The following is a 27,207-nucleotide window of genomic DNA, read 5'->3' on the forward strand; positions in this document are numbered from 1 at the left end:
CTTCCCACACATTTGCTCACTGGGAACTGTGCTCAGTGAGGCGTCCCTCTAACAGACAACTTGTTCTCATTCTCACAGAAGATGTTGTCTTCCTCTGGTTGCTTGGTGGGAGAGAGACCCAGCCTTTGTCGTCAGCCCTTGACCCTGTGCACATGTCTAGCTGCCCATCTATCAGAGTCCTCTCCACCTCTCTGGCATTTTCCTGGCCTATCCCTATAGACTTCTCTCTTCTGAGGCCAAAAGTGGGACCCAGAAGTCCTGCTTTAATCTGTGTTCCCATTTTAGAGGTAACCAGACCCAGGAAGCTCAGCAACTGGCCCCTCGCCACGCCTGCCCTCTGGCCCACCTCTCCCCTCCCCTGCATCCCAGCTCCACCCTGGCCTGACTGATCACCATCCTAGACAGCACAAACGGAGGAGCTTATCTCAACAGGGCAGGAACCAATGATGCATCTTGTCTGCTGAGCCACTGTGACTCCAAATCTGGCCTTGAACCCTCTACCCAGACACACCCTAGCTCGATCCCTTTGCAGAGCACCACCCTGCCGCACAATGACTGCAGTGCTGTGCTGATTCAGTGTTCTTTATTTCCTTAGGAAAGTAACTGGGGGATCTTGGGGACCACGGAGAAAGCAGCTTGCCCCATCATGACAAACCTGGGTAGAAGGAACAAAGACAAGGTCTGAGGGAAGGCCCCAGGGTGAACACTCTTCAGCAGAAACAAAGGGCATCCTGACTCCCATCCCTCAAAGCCTAGCTTAAGCCAGGGCTTGGGAAGAGAGCTGGCCAATGACGTCTTCCCCTGGGGAGTGGGTGCATCCTGTTCCCTTACCCCTCCAGATTCAACTGGAAGCCGTGTAGCGGTTGCTATGAGGTATGTCTCGATAGTAGGGGTCAACTGAAGTCAAGGTTCTGCGGGAAGAAAGGAAGTTGATAGAGGGTGGGTGACCAGGCTTGCGCCTCTCTCCTCTGCCTCCCTCCCTGAGATCCCAAGAGCCTGCAAGGCCCAGACAAGGACAGCCAAACCACAGATGTTCTCTGCCTGCCAACTGGAGCCTTTACTGTCCAAGTGGAGGTTTGGAAGAACTGAGCAGGAGTCACAAGAGGGGCAGGCCCACAGTTCATTCACTAGACAGAGCCGAGGGAATGAATCTGGGCAGGTAGGAGGCCAGAGGAAACGGCCTCACAGAAACAACAGAGGCAGGCGACAGGGCTGAGCCAGCCTGGAAGAGGCCGCCAAGTGAGGAAAAGGGACAGAGGCAGAGCTGAGGGGGCGCATGCTACCTTGCAACATGGGGGTGCAGGTGCCGCAGGGTCTCCGTGGGGTTGGGGGTGGCATCCATGCGGGTAACTGGCTCATTGAGGGCATAGCCTCCTGCTTTCTGGGGCTGGATGCCGCCTCGAGTCCAGCCTTCTCGGTCCAACCCCTTGGGGATGTTCTCAAAGTACCTAATATAGTGCAAGGGTCGTTGGCCACCACTCACCTCTTTCTGAGGCCTGCCCCACCCTTCACTACCAACCCATCTTGGGCCTCGGAGCTCTTCAGTCCTCTCGCCTCTGCCCATACACCTGAGCCCTTGTCCACCAAGGACATTCTCACTCAGGAAGCCTGTTCTCGTTCCTGGAGCTGAGAGCCTCTCCCTCGCTCCAAAGCTGAGACAGGTGTGGAGAGCAATGAAGAGGATCTGTGGTAGACCCACCTGTGACCCGGCCAGAACCCAGGGAGGAGCCCTGCTCCACCAGGCTCCCCTAAGCCTCTGATTTCCTTCCATCCACCCAAAGAGCTGAGACTTAGGCCAAGTTTTGAGACACAAAATGACTAAGACTTGGACCCCACCCTTGGCTTATGAAGACAGAGTTGCCAGGATGCACATAGGTACATTTGGAAATCAGTGATTACAACCCCTGGGGCTTTGGGGATCTCCAGCAAGAAACAGGGTGCCTGATACCTGGCAGGAATTCCTGACAGGTAATGGGGGCGGACGTGTGGGCAGGGTAGGGACTTGCAGTAAAGACTATTGCCTGAGGAGGGCCTATGGGGGCCTCAAAAGGGGAGCGGTCACCTAACGAGGGACAGATCTTTGTCCCCCAACACCCAAAATGCTCCCCTTTTCCCCATCACCTTTATGAGAAGGAGAGAAGTTACTGTGCGCCCAAGCTGAGGCCCAAGGGTTTAGCCCAGAAGCCATCAAAGGCTCTTCCAGCTCAGACCTCTACTGCTGGCTGGTCCTCAGTCAGAGTACTCTGCAGTCTAGACTCCTTCTTACAGCACCCCCATCCCAGCTTCCACCTCTCCGCCCATGTGATCACATGGTTTGCCCACTGGACCTAGGCCAATATCTGCCCTCTGTCAAGACTCTGAAAACAGGAAGGACCCTAGAACAGGATTAGGAGAAGGGAAGCCTGGCAAGCCAGAGGAACTTGGAAGACTCAGGTATTGGGGGACAGTGTGCGTGTGTGCGTGCATGCGTGCGTGCATGTGTGTGTGTGTGTGTGTGTGTGTGTGTGCGCGTGCGTGCGTGCGTGCATGCGTGCATGCATGTGTGTGTGTGTATGTGTGTATATGTGCGTGCGTGCGTGCGTGTGTGTGTGTGTATGTGTGTGTGTATGTGTGTAGTGTGTGTGTGGTGTGGTGTGTGTGTGTGTGTAGTGTGTGTGTAGTGTATGTGTGTGTATGTGTGTGTATGTGTGTGTGGTGTATGTGTGTGTATGTGTGTGTGTATGTGTGTGTGTGTAGTGTGTGTGTATGTGTGTGTGGTGTATGTGTGTGTATGTGTGTGTGTGTAGTGTGTGTGTATGTGTGTAGTGTGTGCGTGTGTGTGTGTGCATGCGTGCGTGCGTGTGTGTGTGTGTGTGTGTGTGTGTGTGTGTGTGTGTGTGTGTGTGTGTGTTGATGAGAGGTGTGCTGGAGGAACCCTGGCTTTCCCAGGTCTAGGATTCTGCTTCCCCCTCCCCCCAAAACACCCACTTCCTGTTGGAATGGACTAATAAACGTGTGATTCCAGCACTCAGGAGGCAAAGACAGAAGGAGCTATTGCCACAAGCTCCAGGCCAGTCTGGTCTACAGAGAAAGTTCCAGGCAGTTCAGGGCCACATAGCAAGACTGTCCTTTTTCTGCTGCTCCTAGATGCGCCCCTCAACCCCCGCGCCCTGATCTCAGAAGCTGCCTCCCCATCCCCGACCCTCCACCATCCCCACCATCCCCACCCCTCACCCCCCACCCCCACCCCGTCTCTTGGGCTCCCCCCACACACTCCTCCAGGCCTCAGTCATGGCTCAGAGCTTACCTGCTGAGCGAGCACTGAGCCTACCTGGCATGTGATGGATGCAGTAACTTAGCAACTGATGTTTTTGCTGCTGCTGCAGACCCCTGCATTTTTCCATTCCCGAGCCCACCAGCCTGGCCCGAGTATCTTATCTGCCCGTCTGTGAGAGCCCCCTCCCTTGGAGCTGCTGAACCTGTTTCTCCTGAACAAGGAGCCCCCAGGAAACGTAATGTCACCTTGGGGACAGCTTCTCAACTAGTGACTAATGGTTCTGGGATGGGATTGTCCTGGCTCTCACCCTCAGGTGGGGACAGCTCAGAGCTGTGTGCCTTACACTTTTGCCTAGAGTGTCTGCCACAGGACAGCTGGCCTCATAACAGCCCATCGCTGTTTGCTTTCCTTTGCATTCAACTTCCATAAGCCCCCTAAAAACCACTCTCCCAGTGAGGGGCTGGTACGGGATGCTCAGTTGACCGTGTTTCTGGGAGAGTTCGGTGTGGGTCTTGGTTCTCCTCCCAGAGGTTATGGCCTCATTACTTGCTCTGCCTCACTTGCAGTCTGTCAAATGGATCTCAGCCTTCAGCCAGGAAGGAGCCTTACCCTTGGTTGTAGGTAGTCAGGTACCGCTGATCTCTGTCAGACTCGTAGGAGCCCCGAACGTAGCTGGGGTTGTTAATCGTGAACCCTGTGGGCTCCTGCACAAGATGAAGACAGGATGTTCAGGACTCAGGCGCATCCTTAGGGGTAGGGGTGGGTGTGGCACTCTTACCTTGTTCCCCACGGACTCCCTGCCAAGCAGGGCAACATTTGTCTGTTGCATCCGTTGGGGTGGCTGGTAGGATCTGTGGCTCATGCTGGCGGGCTGTGGGCTTGGAGTAGGCATCTGTAGGGAGCAGAGCCACAAGATGGGAGACTGGGTGGCTAGCTGAGGTCGTATAACTGAGGAAGGATGGGCAGGGTGCTTCCACACCCTGACAAATCATTCCGAGTTTCAAAGCACACCTCTCTGCCCCAGTCCCCAGCTTTACGCTCCATCTCAGACACCCTTCATCTACCTCTCCAGACAGTCTGCCTGCTCCCATTCTTCCCTGCTGGGCCCCTGTCACTCACTCTGGGGTTCAGGGTCCTTTCATTCACTCGGCTGTATCCTGTGTCCCGATCAGAGCCTCTGGCCAGCACAGGGAGAAACTCACTTCCCTGAAGGGAGCAAAGCAGCCGTGGGTACCACCCCTTCACAATTCCAAGCCAGGTGCAATTGTTCCCACAAGTGGCCCTGGCCCCCCAGGAGCACAGCTCTTACCTGAGGATGACTTATAGGGAGGAAGTCTGACTTGGTGACACTCCGTCCCGGGTGGAGGATCTGGAGAGGGGTGCACAGTGGGAAATCAGCTTAGCCTCCCTTGCCCTCAGTGGCTCCCACACCCTCTGATTCTAGCCCCCACTGTCTCAGGCATGCAGAAGGGTTCTGTATGGACAGGTATGACCAGTGCAACTGAGGAAGAGGTGGAGTTTAGGTGGAATGACCAACCCCATGGTTCTGAATGAGAGCCAGCAGGGAAAGTTGCCATCTGAGCATTGAGTGACCTTGGCCCTTCACTTACTTGGACCTCAGTATTCTCATCTATAAGGGGATGCCCTGAACTGTGGTAGTGGTGTTCTTTAATGCTCTTTCACTCCATACTTGACCGGAGAGCTTTGTGTCAGAAGTTTAAAAAGTGACTGCAGACCCCTAGTCTTGAGAATTTCAATGCTCCTGAAACAACACTCACGGGGTCCCCAGGAAACGCCTGTGAGGGTGGCTGGAAGACAATGGGATTCTTGGTAGACTCTTCAGTGAAGCCAGTTTCTTCTTTGGAACCGATTGTCTTCTTGAGCAAGAGATCTGCAAAAGCCACAGTTCTGTGTCCCAGCAGGAGAGGGACAGACTCCAGGGCCGAGGCCAGGAAAGCAGAAGGAAGAATAGGAACTAACAGGCCAGGAGTAGCCGTGGTCAGGCCCTAGTGACCCTGCTACAATAGCAGGCCAGGGCACTGAGATCAGCCCCGGGACACAGTTCCCTCAAGCCACCTGGATGTCTGTCGTCCTTTCTCCCCTGGTGGCTTCTGAGAACCGTGCTAGCTCCAATCCCCCTGGAGTCTCCCCAAGGGGTCGGAGAAGGAAAGCCGAGCTGGGGGGACCTACCTGGGTGGTTTGGAGTCTCCTTGATATACTTGGAATTGTACTCAGAAGTCATGAAGCGTGGGCCCTGGAACATACAAGCCAGGACAATAGGGACACAGTGGGCCAGGGTGGAAGGTGAGCATTCCATGATGGTAGTGGTAGCTCTTTGGATGTATGAACTCCCAGTGAGCCTTAGAGGAGGAGACTAGCACAACACCCCAAAAGACAGCTAATATGCCTGATGAGGTGTGTCAGATGCCTCCATGATAATTCCAAGTCACACACCATGCTGAGTTTCTGGAAATGACCCCGAGGAACTCAGACAGAAGCAAGGGGGTCGTGATGAAGGGGGAAAAACTGATGGAAGAAAACACACATAAGCTTGGTCATGGGACACACGGGACAGGGCAGGGTATGGTGGCCACTTTGATGCAGTTTGATAACTATCAAATTGAAAATGCCTTGCTCTCTGCAATGTTTCACAGGGGCCTGAGCCCACATGCAGTAGCTCCCTGAGAGAGTAATCCCAGGTCCAAGCTCTGCAGGGGGAGGAGGCTGGTGTGGTCCCACAGCCCTTCCCATTCCAGCCGGAGCAGACATCCACTCACATAGTGCGAGTTCTCCCACTCCATAGAGCCCTTGCCCTGCTGCTGGTGGAGCAGGGGAACCTCCTTGGGCTCCAGCCCTGTGATGGTCTGAGGCCCGTGATCCTGGGTGTCGAAGTGGACCTTCCTCACCTGGAGGAGAGAATACAAGTGATTATCCTGGCAGGTGAGGGGGTGCCAATCACTTTCTCCCCTCCATTCTACAGACCACCTTCACGGCAGTCTATGTGGCTCTGTTATAGTGAAGCCAGTGGGGTCCCTCCTGTATCAGAGCTTGCAACGTCTTGCTCAGAGTGACTCTCATACCCTGACAGCAGCCCACAGGGACGTCGGGTCCTCAGGCTGCTGCAAGCACTCAGCTCCTTGTTGAGTCCCACAACCAGAGACTCCTGCCTCGGGGCCTTTGCACAGAAGTACTGCAGGGCACACACATCCCTTTGATAGCTGTGACTAGAGGGATGATGCAGCCTCTTTTGAACCTTGCCCAGTGCCTCCATAGTAACCTCTTTCCCAGCCCTTGGGCTTGTATTTCATCTCTCCTTCCTCACGTTGTATTTCCCTCTGCTCTTACTCCTTCCATTTTTTTTTAAGATTTATTTATTTATTATGTATACAGCATGTATGACTGCAGGCCAGAAGAGGGCACCAGATCTCATTAAAGATGGTTGTGAGCCACCATGTGGTTGCTGGGAATTGAACTCAGGACCTCTGGAAGAGCAGTCAGTGCTCTTAACCTCTGAGCCGTCTCTCCAGCCCCTCCTTCCGATTTTTTTTAAATAAAAAGATTTATTAGTGGGGCTGGAGAGACGGCTCAGTGGTTAAGAGCACTTGCTGCTCTTCCAGAGGACCTGAGTTCAATTCCCAGCAACCACATGGTGTCTCATAACCATCTGTGATGGGATCTGGTGCCCTCTTCTGGTGGGCAGGCATACAAGCCTATATAATAATAATTAAATCTTTTTTAAAAAAAGATTTATTAGTATTTTATGTGTCTGTGCTTATATATGTCACATGTAGACAGGTGTCCACAGAGGCCAGATAAGGGCATCAGATATCCTGAAGCTGGAGTTGCAGGCAGTTATGAGGCTCCTGATGTGGGTGCTGGGAACTGTGCCCACATCCTCGGGAAGAGCAGCGACCACCCTTCATCTCTGAGCCATATCTCCTGCCATTGTCATCAAAGTTGAGATCCGGTCTCATGCGGCTCAGGCTGGCCTCAAACTTGATATGTAGCTAAGGATAACTTTGAACTCCTTATTCGGCTTCCTCCATCCCCCAGTGCTGGGATTACAGGTAAATACCACTGTGCCTGGTTTATGAAGTGCTGGGGATGGAACCCAGAGTCTCATGGATGTTACCAAGCACCCTACCCACTGAGCTACAACCTAAGCACACTCCCTCCAAAGCCAAAGTGTGTTCAGAAGAGACTGGCTGGCTGAAGGGACAGTCGTCCCCGGGACCACGTCGGTGACCTGACTGGTGGCAACAACGATGACAGAAGCGGAGATGGCGGTGAGTGTGTGCGGGTGGGAGGTCGGGAGAGTGGTGGCAAAGGCTCTGGACAGGAGGAGGACCCTGGCGTCTGGGAGGATGGAGTAGAGGGGAGAGTGGTGACAGGGCCGTGGGGAGACATGGAGAGGGTAGTGGCGGTGGGGACAGCGGGGATGAAGGTGAGGTCACACTGGGGAGTGGTTCCCCACCCAAGACGCTGTCATCTGAGCTTTGTGCAATGGTTGGAAGTACTGTTCCTGCTTGCTCGAAGGAACCCACCCTCCCTGCCTTCCTGCACACGTCCTGGGTTCACTCCTTCCCAACATGCTCCCCCCCGCCCCCTTGCCCCCCCCCCCCCCCCCCGCACTGACCTCCTTGGAAAGCGGCCCCGAATTGAGCTTCTCGCGCCCATAGCCAGAGGTGGTCTGGTACAGGTTCCAGGGCAGGGAGTGCTTGCCATCGGGCACTTCTAGGGGAGAGTAGCTCTGACTGGTCACAGACTTGGAAGTGTCATGGATTTGTTCCCTAAAGGGTAGGAGGAAGTAAGAGCTGTGACCTCCCGGGGCCATCTGCCTTTGTTCTCGGGCTGAGGGCTGCCAGGCTTTGCCTTGGAGGTGGGGCAATGACATCTCCAGTAGCTAAAATCCGGCAGGGCAGAGGTGGGAGGAAAGGGGCAATGGAAACTGTACCCCATGGCTGGATTGTCCAGGGTGTCCAGGTGGGGCTGATAGGAGACCAGGGGCCGATAGTTGGATTTGTAGCCTGTGCCTACGTGGCTCCCCATTCGGGGCTTGAACTCCTCCCGACCTGCCAGGGAGCAAGAGCAAGACAGGGTTAAAGGTCATCAGAAAGGGAGGAGAGGCTTCCAGGGTCAGCATCCCCCAGGGCCCAGGAACCACCAAGCCGGGGAATACCCAACATCCTAGGGGATGGGAGCTGGGTAGGCCTGGCCCTTCAGGGCACTATGATGGCAGGAAACAGAGCCAATGGCGTGGGACACAAGAACCATGTGACAGACTCTCTGCAGAGACAAGACAAGGGACAAGGGACGGGGAGTGGGGGAATGGGGGGAGTGGCTGGACAAGGCCAGCTCGATAGTGTGAGCCCTGTGTGGGTTCTGGGAATAATAGAACAGCTCTGTGCAGCAGCAGCAGCAGCAGGTCACTATAGTGGGATTGAACTAGAGACTGTGCCTCCCCTGGCCCCTCTTGCCACCCAGGGTCCCACACTGGGGGTCCTCACCATAGGCTGTGCAGTAGCTGGTAGCATAAAACTTCAGAGGGTCAGAGCATCCCCCCGAACTCATCTTCACATAAGGAGAGACAACCCCGAGAGGGAGTTTTCCCATCATGATGCTGTGGGGCAGGGCCCCGCAGGCCTGAGAAGAAACCCAGGAGGCCCTCAGGAGTCCTGGTCCCAGGCTCCAACCCCAGCAGTGGCAATCACCCCCATAGACTCGAGGCCTTCTCGTAAGGCCCCTGTTCCCGTTTCTGGACACTGCATCTCAAGCCAAAGGAAGAACCCATTCTCATACTCTCACACTGGCTTAACTCACACCAGCTTTCAAATGCCCCCATTTTAAAGCCAAGAGGCTTCAATGCCAAGGAATGAATTGAAGTTCCTGACAAGAGCCAAGAGCTGGGATTCAGACCTGGGGTTATCTGAATCCTAGTCCTCTGGTCTGACACCCCTACCCCCACCCCACCCCCACACACGTGTGTGTCTTATGGAGTACATGACCAGATGACTGCCTACCTGGGATTCCTCTCCTGTGAGACATACCCCTCACCTCCATCTTTGACTCAGTTCCTTCCCCACCCCCCTCCCTCTGGAAGCTCACGGTGCTCTCCTGGGGCCTTAGACAGTAGGCCCCACCCTCACCTGCCCTCTGCAGCTGTCTCTGAGGTCGGCAGAGGCCACAGGAGGCAGGAGCTGCTGAGAAGCCGGCCCTCCTGAGGTGGAGATGGCCAAGCTAGAAGAAACAGAGCGTTGCTTAGCAACCAGCACCTAGCAACAGCGTCCCAAGCCTCTGAAGCCCTTCTCAAGCCATGGCCCACTGAAGGGCTGACCTGCCCAGGAGGGGAGCGTCAGGCATGGCACAGACTTGGTCCCATCTCCTGACTCTAGGCCCAGCTGCCTGCACAAGACCATGAACAGCTGCTTGTCCTAACTGACGTGAAATAAACGATAATGGACAATCACTCCCGTTTATAGAGTACCCACTTCTCACCAGACACATTACAACCTTTATCTCCATCCTCCTATCGGCTCTTCCAGGTAGCTATTATTATCCTCTCTTTGCTGGGGAACAAGAGGCTTAGATAGGCAAAGCAGCTCGACCAGCCAGAGATCTCAAAATCAAAAAAATAACCCAATTGAGATTCCACGTGGGTGGATCCTGATCCCACTCTTATGCCTCCTGGTAAATTAATGTTTACTCTGTTCTGCTCCAGCCAAATCTGTGCTAAGCTCTTTACACACATTACCTCTTACAATCTCCCAGACTCCCCCATGAGCTTGGGGCTCTTGGTATATGGCCAATAACCACAGCAGCTAGCTCCAACCAGGCTTGCTGGCTTTCCTAAGGTGTCTTTCCTTGTCAGGACCTCACTTCTCCAGCTTAAGTATGTAACTTCTGGCAGAAAAGTGTGGGTCCAGCTCTTGATGGAAGGAGAGGGGCAACATTGTTACCTGCAAGCTGTTGTCTCGAGGCAACCCCCAGTCAGCTCCCCGGGGATTGCCCTAACAGCCTGCATGCCTCCAGTTGGTTTTCAGCCTTGTAAACACTGTGACAGTTGGATCTCTAGGGGGAGAAGGGGGACTCTGATCAGGGTCTGCCAATTACTGGGGTGCAAGTTCTGCCATCACTGCTGCTTTCAATCAATGCTGCGGCCCAAACAGAACTTGAAATAATTTCATTTTGAACACCCCAGGGGTTAACAGCCAGCCCGTAGAGTCCCTGCCTTCGGCTGTCATGAGTGTGTGAACTTCTCTTCTGGGACAAGCGACCTGTGAGGAAAAGGAACAGAGAGAGAAAGGGGCTGCCCTGCCTCGGATATCCGCACATCACATTAGCCCTACCAGCACCAGGGATCATGAGCATGTCATACCCCAACAGAGAAACCCTGGCTTCAGAAGTGACCGTCGTCCAGGAGGGCTTCGGGACAAACCGAGGCACACCGGATTCTCACCCTCCAAAGTCATGACTCAGCCCAGAGGTCAGGGGCACTCAGCCTCGCCTCCACCAAGCAGGTCCAGCTTGCCAACGAGAGGCTCATGGGCACTCCACACCGGAATCATGGGAAGACTGAGAAGGTCATCGGTGGGGCACACCCGGGCAAAGGCACAGAGCAGTCAGTGCTCCTCTGCCACCCCTGGGGAAGAGGTCACAGCCTGAGCTCAGGTTCTGAAGCTGGGTGGCACCGGCCGTGGCTCTGCCACCAAACACATAGGAAGCTTGGTTCAGGGGGTGTGTGCCTTAGTAGCCCTTTCTGGAAGAGAGGGACAACAGTGACAACTGCCTGTGGGTTGCCCTATGCGTGTGTAAACGTATGTATGTACGAACATGGTATGCATGTGCGTGTCAGAGGGCAGCCTCAGTGTATGACCTTAGGCACTGTCTTGGTTTCTTTTCCTGTTGTTTTGACAAGATACTCTGAAAAAGGCAAGCTAAGGGTTTATTCGGCTCTCAGTTCAAGCATACAGCCCAGCAAGGCAGAGAAGTCAGGGTACAGAGGCTTGATATAGCTGGTTTCGTTACATGCACAACCAGAGAGCAGAGATCAGGGTCTGGAGAGGTGGCTCAGTGGTTAAGAGCACTTCCTGCTCTTTCAGAAAACACCACTTCAGGTGACTCACAGTCATCTGTAATTCCAGCTCCAGGAAATCCTATACCCTCTAAGAAAACAGCGAATGAATACATCTTACTGTTCAGCTAGCCCCTTGGACAGGAAATGGCGTGTCCTTAATTTAAATAGATCTTCCCACATCGGTTAATCCAGGGGTAGAGGCAGGGAGAACCCTGTGGGTTTGAGGTCAGCCTAGTCTAATATTGAGTTCCAGGACAGCCAGGCCTGCAGAGACAGACCTTGTATCAAAAAACAAAACAAAACAGAATAACCCTTCCTATAAGCATACCCTGTAGGCCATCTCCCAGTAAATGCTCGGTCCTGTCAAACTGACAATGAACACTGACCACTGTAGGCTCTTTCCACATTTTGTTTGAGACATAGTCTCTCACTGGTCTGGAACTTTGGCATATAAGTCATGCTATCTGGTCCCTGAGCTTCTAGGAATCTGCCTGTCTCCATCTCCCATCCTACCATGGCTGGAATTACAAGTCCATTCCTCCACACACAGCTTTATACGTTGTAGTAGGCTTTCTTGGACTGCCAGCCCCCAAATCATGACACAGAGACTTATTATTATTAATTATGAATGCCTGGCCTTAGTTTAGGCTTGTTCTAGTTAGCTCTTTTTTCCTTTAACTTAAATTAACCCATTGCTCTTAATCTATGTGCTGCTCGTTTACCTCATCTTTAGACTGTCCATCCTGCTTTCCTGCTTCCTCTGTATCTGGCTGGCTCTGGCGGGCTGTCCAGCTCCCCTTTGCTCTCTACCCACCAGCCCCCCCCCCATTCCTCTTCTGCTTATCTATTGGATGTTCAGCTTTTTGTTAGACCAATCAGGTGCTTTAGGCAGGCAAGGTGAAGCAGCAGCATATCTTTACAAGTTAAACAAATGCAGCATAAACAAAAGCAACACATCTTTACATAGCTAAATAAACGCAACACATCTCTACATAGTTAAACAATTACTCTATTCCACAACAATACTCGGTTTCCAGGGATCCAAACTCAGACTCTCATGCTTGTGAGGCAAGTGCTTTACCTACTGAGCCATGTCCCTGTTCCCTAGGCAAAGGGTTGAGGCAAACAGTTAAAGACAGGAATTCCACAGGCTCTCAGACACAGTCATCTGATGGGGTGGATGAAAGCTCTACTCTGAACTCAAATCTGTCTCCTCTGCAGGACTATTCTGAGCCTGTTTCCGCCTCTGCAAGCTGGGAGGACACATCTGACTCTCAAGGTCAGGGGCTTTGGTGAGATAGCATACCTGACAACCACGTCTGGCAATCTGTACGGGCAGAGGGGAAAGAGGACTCTCCACCAGGAAGGAAACAGCAAATAGAAAGTGGCCTTCAGCCTGGGTTCTGAGACAGATTCTGCATGGCTGGATCCTGTACAGGGAAGAGAGGTGGGAGGGAAGTTCTAGATAGCCCCTTTGGGCATCTTGGGCTGCTGGGGCTTACAAAAGTGGCTTTTTAGGGCTGGCAGTCCCAGGTTGCTGCAGATCTTGTTTTCTGTTGTGCAGCGACATCTAGTGGCTGTAATCCAGAACTGCGGGTGAGAACATAATAGAGCTGGGACTCCTTGGAGGAGCCTGCAGAGTGGACAGATGGCCAGAGTCTGGTTCACCTACGCACCCCTACACACCCACTCTTCAGAACAAACTCGATAGGCCTGGATCGCATGAGTGGCTGAAGCCTAAGGGCTGCCCACATGGATGAAAGTCCTTGCAACCAAATGATGTGACTTGGGCCCCTCTGTGTACCTAGGTTTTTCCCACTTCTACAGAGAAGCTAACAATCCTTTCAATTGAGGTTGAAAATCCAGGACCCACATCACCCACATTCTTCCCATAATTGTTCCTATTTATTAACTACTGCCTCTGTGCTAGGCACTTATGGAAACCTCCTCAGGTGCCTGCCCTGAGGAGATTTCTCCCAGAGTCCTGGAGAAGATGCTGCAAGCAGTGGGGATACTAATCTAAGGGGTATCAATGAATCTACTTAAAGGAAGCTCTTGAATCCATTCACTTTAGTCTTCTAAGACAAAATCCTATCTACACAGCTTCAGTTCTGTTCTCATACTTAGTTCCTCTCTGTTCCTTCTCCTCCTGTCCTCTCATAGTTCTATCAAGTTCTCTCCATCTCGTTCTCATCTTCGTCTTCATTCATATCTCCATCTTTGTTCCTTCTTCTCCTCTTCCCATAACCCCTCTCCCTACACATACATCAGCAATCCTCTGCCCTGCTGCTTCAGGTCGGGTAGGGTGAGTCTTCTCGGTAGCTAGGAAACCTGCTTGAATGCACCTGGTAAGAAAAAAGCCCTTCATTCTGAGCTAATTGTTTTAGGGGAACTCTGGGGATGCCATTTGGCCTGAGGAAGAAAGGAGGGTCTGAGCTTAATTTGCACAAGAAACAAAGCTATGTACCTAATGTTCACCTTATCTGACTGGCCTAGGTGGTGTCTCCGTATAGATATTTTTCAGGAGACTAGTAGGTAGTCTGGAATGCTTATTCTGTCTTCCATTTGTCTTTGGATGTTTGAGAGGTAAGTCGGATAAAATACATTGTTAGAAGTTCTTAGAAGAACTAATTGGAAAAGCACAAGAGAAAATCATCGCAGGAACTGGTTAATATATATTTAAAAGCTAATATCATCAAGACTCCTTGAGGCTTGGTTTTTTCCTCTGGAAGAGACCTGCTTCTTCCAGGTACTAGCTTTTGCTATAGTCAGCTGAATTCCTGCTTCATATTTTTGGGGTCCACAGCAGGCACCAACCTAGGAAACATCTCCTGGCATTTTACTTTTGAGACAGGGCTTCATGTTGACTTGCTATGTAGCCACTGGTGGCCTTGAATCTGTGTTCCTGCTGTCTCTACTTCCCAAGTGCTGGACCACAGGCATGGGCTTCTTACTCAGCTGATACAGTGCTAGGGTTTTAAGCCAGGGCTTTGTGGATGCTGGGCAAGCGCTTTAACAAGTGAGTTACACTCCCAGTCCTCTGCCCACTACATCTCATCAATTTTTGCTCCAGTCCTACCAGCCAGGAATTATTGTTAATAAGCCTACTTTACAAATAGGGAAGCCAACTGCAGTCTCACAGGCAGGAAGAGGTGGATCTTGGCTCCAAATTCAGCTTTAACTCAAGAGTCCGTTCCTTCCTGCCAGGAAATCCTCTGCAGAGTGCTGGGACTGCAGCGGTGAGCTCTGCCACCACTTGGTTCAGCTCAATGGTTTTGCAAAGTAATGGCTGCCTTAGGCAGGAGGGCAACATCCTCCTCTTTTGTAGATCTGAATCAGTTCAGATATTTATGCTCTGGGCTACAGGTCCCCCCATAAAAGGGCTAAATGGAGCATGTAAGATGTCACACCATCAAGCATGCATGGTTTCACCTTGGTTGGTGCATCTCGATGGCTGATCTTGGAGTGCAGAGCCAAGAAGAGACAGGCCAGTAGAGTCCAGCTTAATGGAAGGGTACCATCTAATAGGGGCATTCAAGCAAGAGCCTCACGGTTGATGATAACAGCAGACCGACTTGGGATTTGCTGGGTACCAGAAGCCATCTTGATCATTCCCCACATATTAGCACATCTAAACCTTACTACATGCGAGTGGAAAAGATCAGATCCTCCCCATGGGTGAAGGAACTGAGGCCCAGAGAGACTGCCTGCCTTATCTGGGGTCACGCAGCTAGTAAAGGAAGCAGCCACTATTTGAAGCAGGTTCGCCTGCCTCCAAGGCCACACTGCTAACCACTTTGATAGCACCTCGTGGGTTGTGCTGAGGTTCTCTGAGTTCCTTTCAAAAATCCTCCTTTCGATGACATGGTTTTTTTTTAATCCTTTTTTTGTTGGTTGGTTTTTTTGTTTTTTGAGACAGTTTCTCTGTATAACCCTAGCTGTTTTGGAACTTGATTTGTAGACCAAGCTGGTCTCTAACTCAGAGATTCACCTGCCTCTGCCTCCTGAATGCTGGGATTAAACGTGTGCACCACCACTGTCCAGCCTTAATAAAAAAAAAAAAAAAAATCAAAAGTGGGAAGCCGGGGGATGTGGATGTAGCTCAGTTGGTAGAGTGCTTGCCTAGCATGCATGAGGCCCTGGGTTCGATCCCCAGCACTGTATAAAAATGGTGATGCCACCACCCAGTGGCACAAGTGTGCAATCACAGCACTCAGGAGGTCAAAGCAGGAGGATCCTAGAAGTTCAATGTCATCCTCTGCTAGATAGTGAATTCAAGGCCGGTTTAGGCTACACGAAACCTTAATTCAAAAGAAAATAAATAAAGACATTTAAGAGCCCTAACTTTGGGGCCTTGTGGACATGCCTTTACATCAGAGCTCTGTCACAGACTGGCCAAGGAGGCTTGTCTAGTCATGACAGTGGGGAGCGGCTGCTTCCTGGGCCGCAGTAAAGAGATGGCACAGCCAGAGAGTGAAGGGAAGTCTGAATGGTGCCACATGATGGCCACGGGGGAGTGGCGGGTGATGTGACTGTGTAGACAGATCATGTGTCCGGAGACGCCAGTGGACAGGGCTCCATCTCTAGTTTCTCTACACTGGAACCAGCAAGCCTGAGTGAGGAAGGAATGGCAGAACAGGACCAACCTTTCAAAACACTGCTTCGAGAGAGCATCTGTCAGAGTTTGTTTTTATTTTACAACCTTGAGAGTGTGCAGCTCAGTAGCATGTTTTCAGCAAGATGAGGCCAGTCTCCCAGAACCCACATTTTCTAAAAGGAGGGAAGGATGGAGAGATGGCTCAGCACATGTTGCTCTTCAGCCAGGCGGTGGTGGCACACACCTTTAATCCCAGCACTCGGGAGGCAGAGGCAGGCGGATCTCTGTGAGTTCGAGGCCAGCCTGGGCTATCAAGTGAGTTCCAGGAAAGGCGCAAAGCTACACAGAGAAACCCTGTCTCCAAAAAAAACAAAAAACAAACAAACAAACAGCAACAACAAAAACATGTTGCTCTTGCAGAGGACCCAGGTTCAGTTCCCAGTACCCACATGGTGGCTCACAACCATCTCTATTCCAGTTCAAGGAGATCCGATGCCATCTGACCTTGACAGGCACCATGAACACATGTGGTGATGTATGTGACCAAACCTTTCCTGGGGAGACACAACATATACATCTACTCACCTCAGATAGGTAGCCCTTGACAGACAAAAGTACCAGAATCATATCTACCATCAAAGTCCAACTTGATTAACCAGCGAGTTTTATTGAGGTCAGTGACAGGTGTGTGGGTGAGGGTAACTTACAGGAACCGAAATGACTCAGACATTTGCATCACCAAAGTCCACCCCAGCATGGGTGACAGTTCACAAAGCAGGGAACCTGGAGCACACTGCACAGCCTGTAGGCAGCTCAAAAAGTTGAAGCGTGTCCTTTCCAGGTGCCTTAGTTGGCCTAAACCTCACCCAGGCAGCTCGGTTGGTTTCTGCTTCTTCCAGGAAGCTGGTCTGGTCTCAAGAGTCTTTTTTGCAGCCTGACTTGTCTAAGAGGGACTCAGCTTTTATAGCTGGTAGAGAGAGGCACAGTGAATCTGATCAGTTTCAGGGACTTCCTGAAGCTATTTTGAGTCCTTTACCATTCTGCTTAAAGAACTTGCAAGATGGAATGTTTCAATCTCAGAGGAAACTATTGTGTGAACATGTGTGCACATACACACACACACATACACACACACACACACATACACACACACACACACACACACAAAACACACACATTAAAAAAAAAGGCAGGTATGGTAGCATATGCCTGTATTCCTATCATTTGGAAAGCAGAGATAAGAGGACGCTTGTTTGGAGCTCGCTAGTCTGCTGGCCCAGCCTACTGGGCAAGTTTCAAGGCAGTGAGACACCCTGTCTCAAAACACAAGGCCAGCTATGGGAACAGCTTGGTCAGTAAAGTGCTTGTCACGCAAGCGTGAGGACCTGAGCTTGATCTCCCAGAGACACATGAAAAAGTTGGGGACAGCAGCCTGTGCTGGTAATCCCAGCCCTGAAAAAGGAGGGGGGGGGGGGGATATGGATCGCTGGGGCTCACTGGCCAGTATCTAGCTGATCTGTGAGTTCCAGGTTCAGTGAGAGACTCTAAAAAAGAGCATCTAAAAAATGCAGATGGATAGTGACTGGGGAAGATACCTGACGTTGACCCCTGGCCTTCCCACAACATGCACACGCATGTATACACACAAACATACATACACACACACACACATAAAAACGATTTAAAAAAATAAACATGGTAGACAGAGTCTAAGCAGTAACAATTAAGGCTGTCCTCTGATTTCCACATGCAAATGTAAATGTGCATGCAGGGTGAGTGAACACACACACACACACACACACACACACACACACACACTCACTTCAGGGACTCTGTTCATGGAGTGACATCATCACTGGGAATACAAATGCTCTGAGTCTAATATGTTAAATGCAATCTCTCCCCAGCTCCCTTCTTCTCAAGGACATAGACTCCCAGGATGGCTCTCTCCTCACTCCACACTCCTAGCATAACTCTGTGCTTCCTCCTGCAGCCTCCCGTGAACATTTCCTGGAAGAACAGTGCTGAATTGATGGCTGTTCTGGCTCTGCCTGTTCTGTTCACTGTCTCCTCCGGTGAGCTTGTTGATCTTACACAAGATTTAAAAATTTATGACTCCCTCAGAAGATGCTGCAAGATGAGCGAACAGGAGCCCGTCTCAGTCTCACACAGCAAAGGAGATTCTCCAAAGCCATCAGCAAGACAGACACTCGGGGAAGGGGTTAGAGGGAGAGCCGGGCTCATAGCCCAAACTCAGGCCTCCCCTCCCTAAGCCCGTTTCCCGGCTGCATGCTGGAATCGTGGAGAAACGGTTCAGAGTGGAGTGGAGGATCCAGAAAAGACAGTGTTCAAGTACTGAACACACAGCCTGCCACACCGACAGGACTCAGTGAACAACACGGGCAGTACTACACTCCCAGCCTGCCTTGAGCTGGAATGGCTGGTGCTGTGGGAGGAGCTACTCTGTGCCATTCCCATCTGAGGTCCCCTGGAGTTGGTACAAGGGTCCCCTCAAGGATGGAGAGTGAATGTGGGACCTGGCAGATGGGAACAGCCTGGTGATCTACTATGGCAGCCTGCTGTGATTTGATTGGTCCCCCAAAATCCATCGTGTCGAAAACTTAACCCCCCAAATTCATGTGTTTGATCATATAGAGATGTGATTAGGGATAGATGATGTCAGGCAGGTAGGGCCCATGATAGCAGCATTAGCGGCGTTACATGAAGAGAAGGGACCCTTGAGCAGACACCCTTTCTATCTAACAGGTACTGACTTGTCCCTGTGCCACTGGATGACCAGTACAAAGGTCATCACCAGATGGCACCATACTCTGGACTTCTCAGTCTCCAGAGCTGTAAACTAAATAAACTTCTGTTTCTGATTGACCAGTCAGTGGCATTCTGTGATAGCAACAGCAAACACACTAAACCACAGCCTGAGCCCACTAACACATCCCGTCTGTACCTGCAGTATTCCACATGGGCACATGAGTGCTCTGCCAGTGAGAGGCCCAGAGTGAGGACAATATAGACATCTCACCAAGACCACAGTCCATGACATGTAAGACAAATAAAAAGCAGATACGTCCTGCAAGGAGCCACCAGGTCCTGGGGTCTCCATGTGTAAAGATCAAAGGTCAGCCTCCGGTGTTGGCCCTTCACACTCACCTGTTTGCATCTGTGCTTCATACTCCGGGCTCCTGGCTGCAGAGCTTCTCAGGGATCCTCCTGCCTCGACCTCCCATATTGCCATAGCTACTCTGAGACTACAGATATAGCCCACTGAACCCAGCTTTACACAGGTTCAGAGGATTTGAACTCAGGTCATCAAGTTTTCCCAATAAGCACTTTTACCCATTGAGACATCATCCCTGGTCCAATTTCCATAATTTTAACTTATTTGTTTTTATTTTATAGTGCTGGGAATAGAACCCAAGGCCTTATGGAAATACTAGGCCAGGGCTTTATTACCGAATTATATGTCTGTGATTAAGCATCATAATTTTTTGTTTGTTAGGTTTTTTGTTTCTTTGTTTGTTTTGTTTTTTGAGACAGGGTTTCTCTATGTAGTTTTTGGTGCCTGTCCTGGATCTTACACTGTAGACCAGGCTGCCCTCGAACTCACAGAGATACGTCTGGCTCTGCCTCCCAAGTGCTGGGATTAAAGGCGTGCGCCACTGCCACCTGGCAAGCATCATAATTTTTAAACACTACATTGCTATATTTTGTATGTTAAATGTCTGTTAATGTGTTAAAGCCTGGGTCCCCGCAGTGGCGCTACTGGGAGGTACTGTGGCCCTTTAAGAGGTGGAACATCACCAGAGGCCCTTAGGTCACTGGAAGCATGTTCTCAGGGAATGGTGATCCTGGCTCCCTCTTCCTTCTTTTGCTTCCTGACCACAAAGTGAACAGTTCTCTGCCACACACTTCCTGCCATAGCTGGGTGACTCCCCCATTAGAAGCCAAAGCAATGGGTCTGCCCAGTCCTAGACCAGAACCTCTGAAACCTTGAACCAAACATCTTTTTTGTATTTATAAGTTAATTATCTCAGCTGTTTCATCAAAATGAAAACCTAAAACACTGTTTTTCTTTATAATTAAGTGCAGTAGTTTTAGCATACTATATGAGATCTGCCCTTCTCTCTTCTTGAAACCCCAACCTAATGCTTTCCCACTGGATGCCCTCTGTCCTCGCCCCACCAGGAACATTGCTGCCCTCTCCAAACACACCCTGCACTCCCCAAGTGCCTGCCTCTGACTGCACAGTCTCCTCTGCCCACAATCCCTCTCCCTGCACAGGTCTCCTCAATGGCTCCTGAGGCGACAAGGGATCATTCTCCAGCTGCATTTGTGTTTGCAAAGGTGAAAGACATATTTAGGAAGTGGGATTTTGTGTGCTGCCAACTACTAGAAGCATCAAAAGGCTAGTCTTGCGGTCCAATGGGACCTGACTCGGGAGCTGCAGCACCCACTAGAGACTGAGGTCTTGGGCAGGAGCCTCAGGAGAGTCGGTAGAGTGCAGGCCCCAAACAGCAGTGTGGTGCGCCCAAGAGGAGACGGCTCCCTGCTGTTTTAGGAGGGATAGAGACAACCCAGAAGACCTGAGGGCAAGCAGACGACATCTCACTGCTTCTGCTTCTCAGTTTCAGTGGGGTGATAAGAGCGCTCCTGCTTTTCTGTATGAGTATGAGTGAGATACGTCAGCCGCACACTTCACACACGGTAAGCAACTTCTCAGCTTGCAGTCTCAGACTCAGGCTCCCAGAGGTGATGACTAACCAAATTAGGGGAAGGAGGCACTGTTTGACTCTCTTCCTGACACTGACCAGGCAACAGGCCATGTGACCCAGGTTCCCAGCTCCAAGCCTCTGGCAATGCTGCATAGGGGCCTGTTAGGTGGCAGGGCTCTCTGTGGTTTCTAGAAACTATACCTGCACACACATCACTGAAACAAAACATTCTGGACACTGACACCATTTTATCCCCTTTGGTGACAAACTGATACTTGTGCCAGAGCAAGCCACAGAAATCCTTGGGCTTCTGACATTTCCTTGGGCTTCCGGCTGCATCTCTAGTCATATCTTTGCCTCTGTGAGTCACATCTAAGTCATATCACGATGACTTTGTGATATGCTAATCACTTTTCCCCAGATACTCTCAATAGTGACCTCAACCACACCAGGGTGTCTCTGACTACCTGTATGTGAGTTATTCTCCTTCAAACCATGCTTGAGAGTTCCAGCCTCAGAGCTGATTGCTAATGTGGCACCTCTACTATGCCTTAAAGGCTCAATAGGTCCAGGGATCCAGGAGCATAGCTCTGTGGTAGAGCTCTTACCTATTATATACAAAGCCTTGGGTTCAAGACTCAGCAACTCCCCGCCCCTCGCCTAGGCAGCGTGGGAGAGCTGGCCGGTGGTGTGGGCACAGGACAGCTGGCAGGTTGACCAACTCAGCTACCACCCAGGCCCAGATTCAGGGATCTGAGTTGGCCCACCCTAACATCTACCCCATCTGTGAGCTACTGGAGTGTGAAAAGGGGCTGGTTCTGCAGAACCATAGCCGCAGGGTCTCCATGACTCAGGACAACAGGAGGATATCAAAGAGGAATCTCAGTGAGGGTCCAGTATTGATGGTGTAGCAGAAGCCAGAGGCCTTGCACCAGACTGATGACATTGCAATGAACATTTGCAAGTAAAGCTATTTGGGCAAAAGGGTGTATACTGTGTGACACACCACAGCTTCCAGTGCCACTGTGATGAATGTGATGGAGAGGCAGGCAAGATGGAGGAGCAGAATGGAACATGCGCAGCGGAACTGGAGACACACACAGCTGTGACGGGAGTCAGAGAAGGCTGCAGTAGACAGGAGCAGGTCGTGCCTAGCAGGGGTTGGGGAGAATCCACCCCCCGCCCCCTGAGATGGTTTCTCTGTGTAACAGCCCTGGCTGTCCTGGAACTCACTTTGTAGACCAGGCTGGCCACAAACTCACAGAGATCTGCCTGCCTCTGCCTCCTGAGTGCTGAGATTAAAGGTGTGCACCATGACTGCCTGGCTGTTTTGGTTTTTTTTTTTCCTTTTAATTTTTATTTTTTTATTTCCTTTCGGTGGGGAGGGGTTTACAAGGGTGGAGAGTAGACATGGAAGGATTGGAAAATGAATGGGATTGGGGTGCATAATGGGAAATTCCCAAAGAATCAATAAAAAATTATGTTTAAGAAAAAAAAAAAAGACTCAGCCACACCCACCCACACCCACTCACCAACATACACACACATACGCACACACACAGAGGATGCTTCCACAGCTTTCCCAGAAGGCATGTCCTTGGTCTGTCTCCAGAGGCCAGAAGGAAGGGGCTGAGTACTGAGGCCTCCTACCGTACTATCCTGCCAGGGGCAGAGGTTTCTCCTACTGTTCAGAAGCAATGGCAACAGTGGTCTAAGGTCTGCTTGGTCTGAGGATGCAGAGGTCACAGTGTGCTTGGGAAGGAACGCTATCCTAGAGTCATGAGGTGGAAAGCTAGTGACACACCATGAGTCCACTGTCCCCAGCTGCACTGGTGACACACGATGAGTCTGTTCTACTAAGACAGGCTGGTGACACACCATGAGCCTTCTGTTCTAAGATGTGTCCAACTGTGGCGCACAATAACAAGGAAAGAACTATGAGCCAAGTCTCTAGCTTACCACAGGAAAGGTGGTTTTTTTCATACTCACACAGTCTGAAAGAATTTAGGTGGCCCTCCTGCTTTGTGTAGGCCACTGTTCTGACCAAGTGGCCCCTGGGAAATCAGTGGCAGTACAATGGCAGGTTGAAAGGCCTGGGGATCAAGGCCTTTCATTCCTTTTACCCACATCCCTCTGGCCTGACTGATAACACAAGTCCTTACTAAGGCTCCCTCTGGTTTGCTGTGTGTCTAGAAGTCCCCCTCCCCACCACCACCGTAAGCCATTTACGCAGAGAATGGAAATGATATAGAAAGCAGAAATGGTTTCTCACCCTCATCTCTGGCACTGTCAACCCTCTTGTTTGCCAAATCAAGGTTTACTTCATACTTGGGGCACAAGCCCCCATGTCCAGCTCAAAGTCCAGATCTGTGGTGATATGCAAGAGTCTTGTCTCATGCTTGTGTGGCTTCTCTTTGTCCAACCACTCAGCCACCAAAGACCCGGCAGACCCCCCTGGCCACCTGCTCAGGGCGGGCGGGCGGGACAGCCAGCCATTGCTGGGCTCCTGAACTTCTCTTCCAGTCTTCCCACTGCCCAGCTCTTCTCTCTGGGTGGGTGGGGAATCTTCCTTTGTCATCCTACTCCTGGGCTATAAGGAAGTAGGATGGCGGAGCAGGCTATCCCTAGAAGCAGCATACTGCCCCCACTGCTAGCCCAATGTCTGGTCGGAGTAAACAGTCAATAGTATTAGTCATCACTTGCTGTTCAGACAGCAAAGGGGAAATTGCATGTGTTCAGGCAAGATTGATGTACTAACTGCCTAGAGTTGGAGATACTAAGAAACTACCTTAAAAAAAATTGAGGGCTTCAGTAGGTAAAAGTGCTTGTTATTATTAGCCTGGAGCGTTCAATCCCCAGAACCACATGGTGGAGGGAGAGAAGGACTTCCAAAAGTTCACAGACTGCCATACATGCCTGGTCCTGCCCACACACAGGTTTTTAAAGAAAAAAAAAATGGGGGTTGGGGATTTAGCTCAGTGGTAGAGCGCTTGCCTAGCAAGCACAAGGCCCTAGGTTCAATCCTCAGCTCAAAAAAAAAAAAAAAAAAAAAAAATTGAAGTGGCAAGTTCTCCAGTTCAAGGGACAAATTCTCATTCCCACTGGCCAGTCAATGACTTTTCTCCCTGTAAGCAAGGCCACATTGGAGCCCAATTTACCACCTGCATCAGTTATCAACTGTGGCAATGATGGTACATAACAAATCAGCCCAAACTTGGTGGCATGAACTAATAAGCCAGAGTTTGTGGGTTAGCAATTAGGACTGGGTGTGGCTAATTCTGGTCTTTAAAAAAAAGACTTATTTTTATTTTATGAGTATCTTGCCTGCATGTATGTCTATGTACCATGTGTATATAGTACCCGTGCAAGCCAGAGGAAGATACTGCCCTGGAAGTGGAGTAACAGCCAGTTGTGAGTTGCCATGTGGGTGCTGGGAACCCAACTCAGGTCCTCTGCAAGAGCAGTGAGAGCATTTAATTGCTCAGCCTAATTCTTCTTGTCTTTACCAGATCCACGGGTCAGTTGGGACTGGGGGTGGCTTAGACACAGTTCCTCACTCTCCACACATGTGGCCTGGGCAGGCTGATAGACGGCGGGAGAGGCAGAACTAGAGTGAGTACTCATCACGAAAGCTTCATGATCACTCAGCCAATGTCAGGACCATGGCTGAGCCTATCACAGCTGCACAGCACAGGATAAGGCTGCCAGGCCTAAGAGTCTGGCAATCCCGACTGGGGAGTTGAATTCAGAATAAGGAACTTTTATATGTATGGCCTTAAAGATCCCACGGCCTGGTATCCTCATCGCAACTGCAAAATAGACCTATCACCCAAGGCTAGCTTCTGTCCTGCTGATGCCTTCGGGGGTCAGTGGCGGGAACACGCAGACAAGGCGCCCAGGCCTTCTTCCATTTAGCAGTTCTGCTTCAGCGGTCCCCGGGGTGTGAGCCGTATCTCATTGATCTGTCTGTGTGTCTGGTACTGGGTGTAGCAAGATGCCTGGCAATCAATGGACAATGGTGAGGGCTTCAAGGGAAGACAAGGCACGCTCTTCCCCATCCCCAGCGTCTAGTGAAAACCATTACAGGCTATCTTTCCAGTTAGACTTCTGAGCATCACTCTTCCTGCTTCTACTTAAACAGGAGACACGCTATCTAACCCAGTATCCACTGAAACCTCCCACAGCATGACCGTGCTGACGGATGGGAGCCAGGAGCAGCAGGGGTTGGGGAGCAAGGGTCCAGCTCAAAAGAGGGCTAGCCTCAGGGTCTCCAGCCTCAGGAGGAACCAGTGCTGGCTTGCCAGTAACAGCCTTGGAGCAGGAGCTGTGATGGGGTGAAAGCCAATCTGGGGACCGTGGAATGAGGTCCTATGTGCTTCCTGACAACCCTCCGCCATCCCCCTCGCCCACACTCGGAGGAAACAGCCAGCCAGTGACAGGAGGACCCTGTAAGCACCAGACTCTGTCTCTCTTGCCCAGGAGAGTAGGAAATATCCAAAGCAGGATGGGAATTCTAATCCTCCCCTCTTGCTCTCCCCTCCCTAAGCCCAAAGGAAGTCTGAGCTCAGACTGTCAGCAAGAGAGCTTGGCTTTGTGTGTCCTACTTGGAGGACTTAAGTAATTAAGTCTGCAGTGGCTAAGGCTGTGACCATCTCTCTGTGAAAAACAATGCCCCAGGGTACTCATTACAGTTTGAATATGAAATGTCTCCCACAGGCTCATATACTGGGGACTGCATTGCCAGCTGATGGGCAATGGGAAGTGACTGGCTCCCGAGGGCTCTGACCTCGTTCCTTATGGAGTTATCATATGGTGGCATTCTTTGAAGGGAGTGGAAAGGAAGAGGTGGGGCCTAGTTGGAGGAAATAGGTCCTGAAGACATACCCAGGATGCATCTTGTCCCTTCTGTTTCTCTCTACTGCTTGGCCACTATGAGATGGGGAAGGCTGGCCCTCCATACCTGCTGTGGTGCTCTGCTGACCACGGACCATAACTTTTGAAACTGTGAGTCAAAACAAATCTTTCCTCCTTTTAAGTTATGTATGCCAGGCATTATTTTATAAGAAGTGATTAACAGTTCTACAGGGAGCCACCAGAGGGTAGCTACAGCTGAGTCCTCAGAGAACAGTAGCCTTCCACAGACTGCAGCAAGATCTACAAAGGGGCTCATGCCATGAAGAAGTGTGGCACATGATAGCCCTGGGGGCCATTGCCTCCTTTCAGACCCTAGTCCTATTACTTTCTATCTGTGACTCTGAGCAAGCAACCCATTCTACCAAGCCTTATTTCCTACCAATAGGGGGGAAATGGTAAACAAGGATTAAATGATAAGATCTACATAAAACCCTTGGCCATCTGGGCACATGACCAGAGTTAACCATTTACTGTGGCTACTATGGTGTCACTAGGGTACCAGGTACCACACTGAGCACTTTCAATGCATCCTTTAGTCCTTGTCCCTCCCTGCACTAGAAAGGTAGGTTCAGGTGCATCCACAGGAGAGAAGCAGAAGCTGGAAAAGAAATGTGGCCAGAGTCACCTGACTGACCAGTAATGGTTCTAGGATTCTGAGCATGAGTTCTAAACAGCTGTTTAGGGTTGTTTTGTTGTTGGTGGGTTTTTTTTCTTTTTTAAATGTGCATTGGTGTTTTGCCTGCATGTACAGCTATGAAGGTGTTGAATCCCCTGGAACTGGAATTACAGAGAGTTGTGAGCTGCTATGTGGATGCTGAGAATTGAGCCCAGGTCCTCTGGAAGAGCAGCAATCAGTGCTCTTAACTCCTGACCTGTAGCTAGAGTTTTCCTGCCTTGCCCACAGTAAGGACAACTCTGTCACCCGCCAGTCCCACAGCTGCTCAGACCCAACCAAGTAAACACAGAGACTTATATTGCTTACAAAATGTATGGCTGTGACAGGCTTCTTGCTAACTGTTCTTATAGCTTAAATTAATCCAATTCCATAAATCTATACCTTGGTTCGTGGCTTACCGGCATCTTCACATGCTGTTTGTCATGGCAGCGGCTGGCAGTGACTCCCTTTCCCTTCCTGTTCCCTTAATTCTCCTGTTAGTCCCGCCTATACTTCCTGCCTGGCCATCAGTGTTTTATTTATTGACCAATCAGAGCAACAGATTTGACATACAGACCATCCCACAGCACTGACCTATCTCTCCAGACCCACTGCTTTAGTTTTACAGATTTGTTGCAGGACTAGGAATTGAACCCAAGATCTCATGCATGCTAGGCAAGTGCTTAACCACTGAGCCATACTCTGATCCCCAATTCCCAAATGCCTGCTCTTAACAGCTTTGTTATTTTCCCTGTATGCGTTCTAGGGTAAAATAGGCACTTTTTTTAGCTTACATTTTTTTTTTAATGTGTGTGTGTGGTGTGTATGTGTGCACTTGTACAGATACCCTCTGACATCAGGAGGTCAGATGCCCTAGAGCTAGAGCTACAGGTGGTTATGAGCTGCCTGAGTTTTGGGAACTGAACTTGGGTCCCCTTCAAGAATAGCAATTGTTCTTAACCATTGAGCCGTCTCTCTTGA

The 27,207-nt window shown here is 50.8% G+C and overlaps 1 protein-coding gene and 1 non-coding gene across 3 annotated transcripts; one reads left to right on the forward strand and one right to left on the reverse strand.

The window, feature by feature from the left end:
- Positions 1 to 566: 566 nt before the first annotated feature.
- Positions 567 to 11,351, reverse strand: Ppp1r32 (protein phosphatase 1 regulatory subunit 32). Of its 2 annotated transcripts, XM_037204647.1 has the most exons (16): positions 10,632 to 11,351; positions 9,752 to 10,530; positions 9,403 to 9,493; positions 8,764 to 8,899; positions 8,211 to 8,328; positions 7,893 to 8,046; positions 6,034 to 6,162; positions 5,447 to 5,510; positions 5,035 to 5,147; positions 4,566 to 4,625; positions 4,376 to 4,462; positions 4,035 to 4,148; positions 3,866 to 3,960; positions 1,284 to 1,448; positions 832 to 911; positions 567 to 655 (listed from the first exon to the last, which is right to left on the reverse strand). In XM_037204647.1, the coding sequence occupies exons 4-15, from the start codon at positions 8,870 to 8,872 to the stop codon at positions 842 to 844; spliced, it is 1,278 nt and encodes a 425-aa protein (XP_037060542.1). In that variant the 5' UTR covers positions 8,873 to 8,899; positions 9,403 to 9,493; positions 9,752 to 10,530; positions 10,632 to 11,351; the 3' UTR covers positions 567 to 655; positions 832 to 841. The 2 variants fall into 2 exon arrangements, with proteins under 2 accessions (XP_037060542.1, XP_028740101.1); XM_028884268.2 differs by having other exon boundaries at positions 9,752 to 11,351.
- Positions 11,352 to 15,420: 4,069 nt separating this feature from the next.
- Trnaa-agc lies at positions 15,421 to 15,494 on the forward strand. The gene has a single exon. It is a non-coding gene; the product is annotated as a tRNA-Ala (tRNA).
- The last annotated feature ends 11,713 nt before the right edge of the window (positions 15,495 to 27,207 follow it).

This window comes from Peromyscus leucopus, chromosome 1 (genome assembly GCF_004664715.2).
Source record: "Peromyscus leucopus breed LL Stock chromosome 1, UCI_PerLeu_2.1, whole genome shotgun sequence".
Lineage (NCBI taxonomy): Eukaryota > Metazoa > Chordata > Mammalia > Rodentia > Cricetidae > Peromyscus > Peromyscus leucopus.

Excerpts from the sequence above, each read along its gene's own strand:
- Ppp1r32 (XM_037204647.1), bottom strand. The coding sequence starts at position 8,872 with ATGATGGGAAAACTCCCTCTCGGGGTTGTCTCTCCTTATGTGAAGATG. Across the intron at positions 6,163-7,892 it reads CGGGGCCGCTTTCCAAGGAG|GTGAGGAAGGTCCACTTCGA; the intron begins GTCAGTGCGGGG and ends TCTCTCCTCCAG. Across the intron at positions 4,463-4,565 it reads TCCCTATAAGTCATCCTCAG|GGAAGTGAGTTTCTCCCTGT; the intron begins GTAAGAGCTGTG and ends TGCTCCCTTCAG.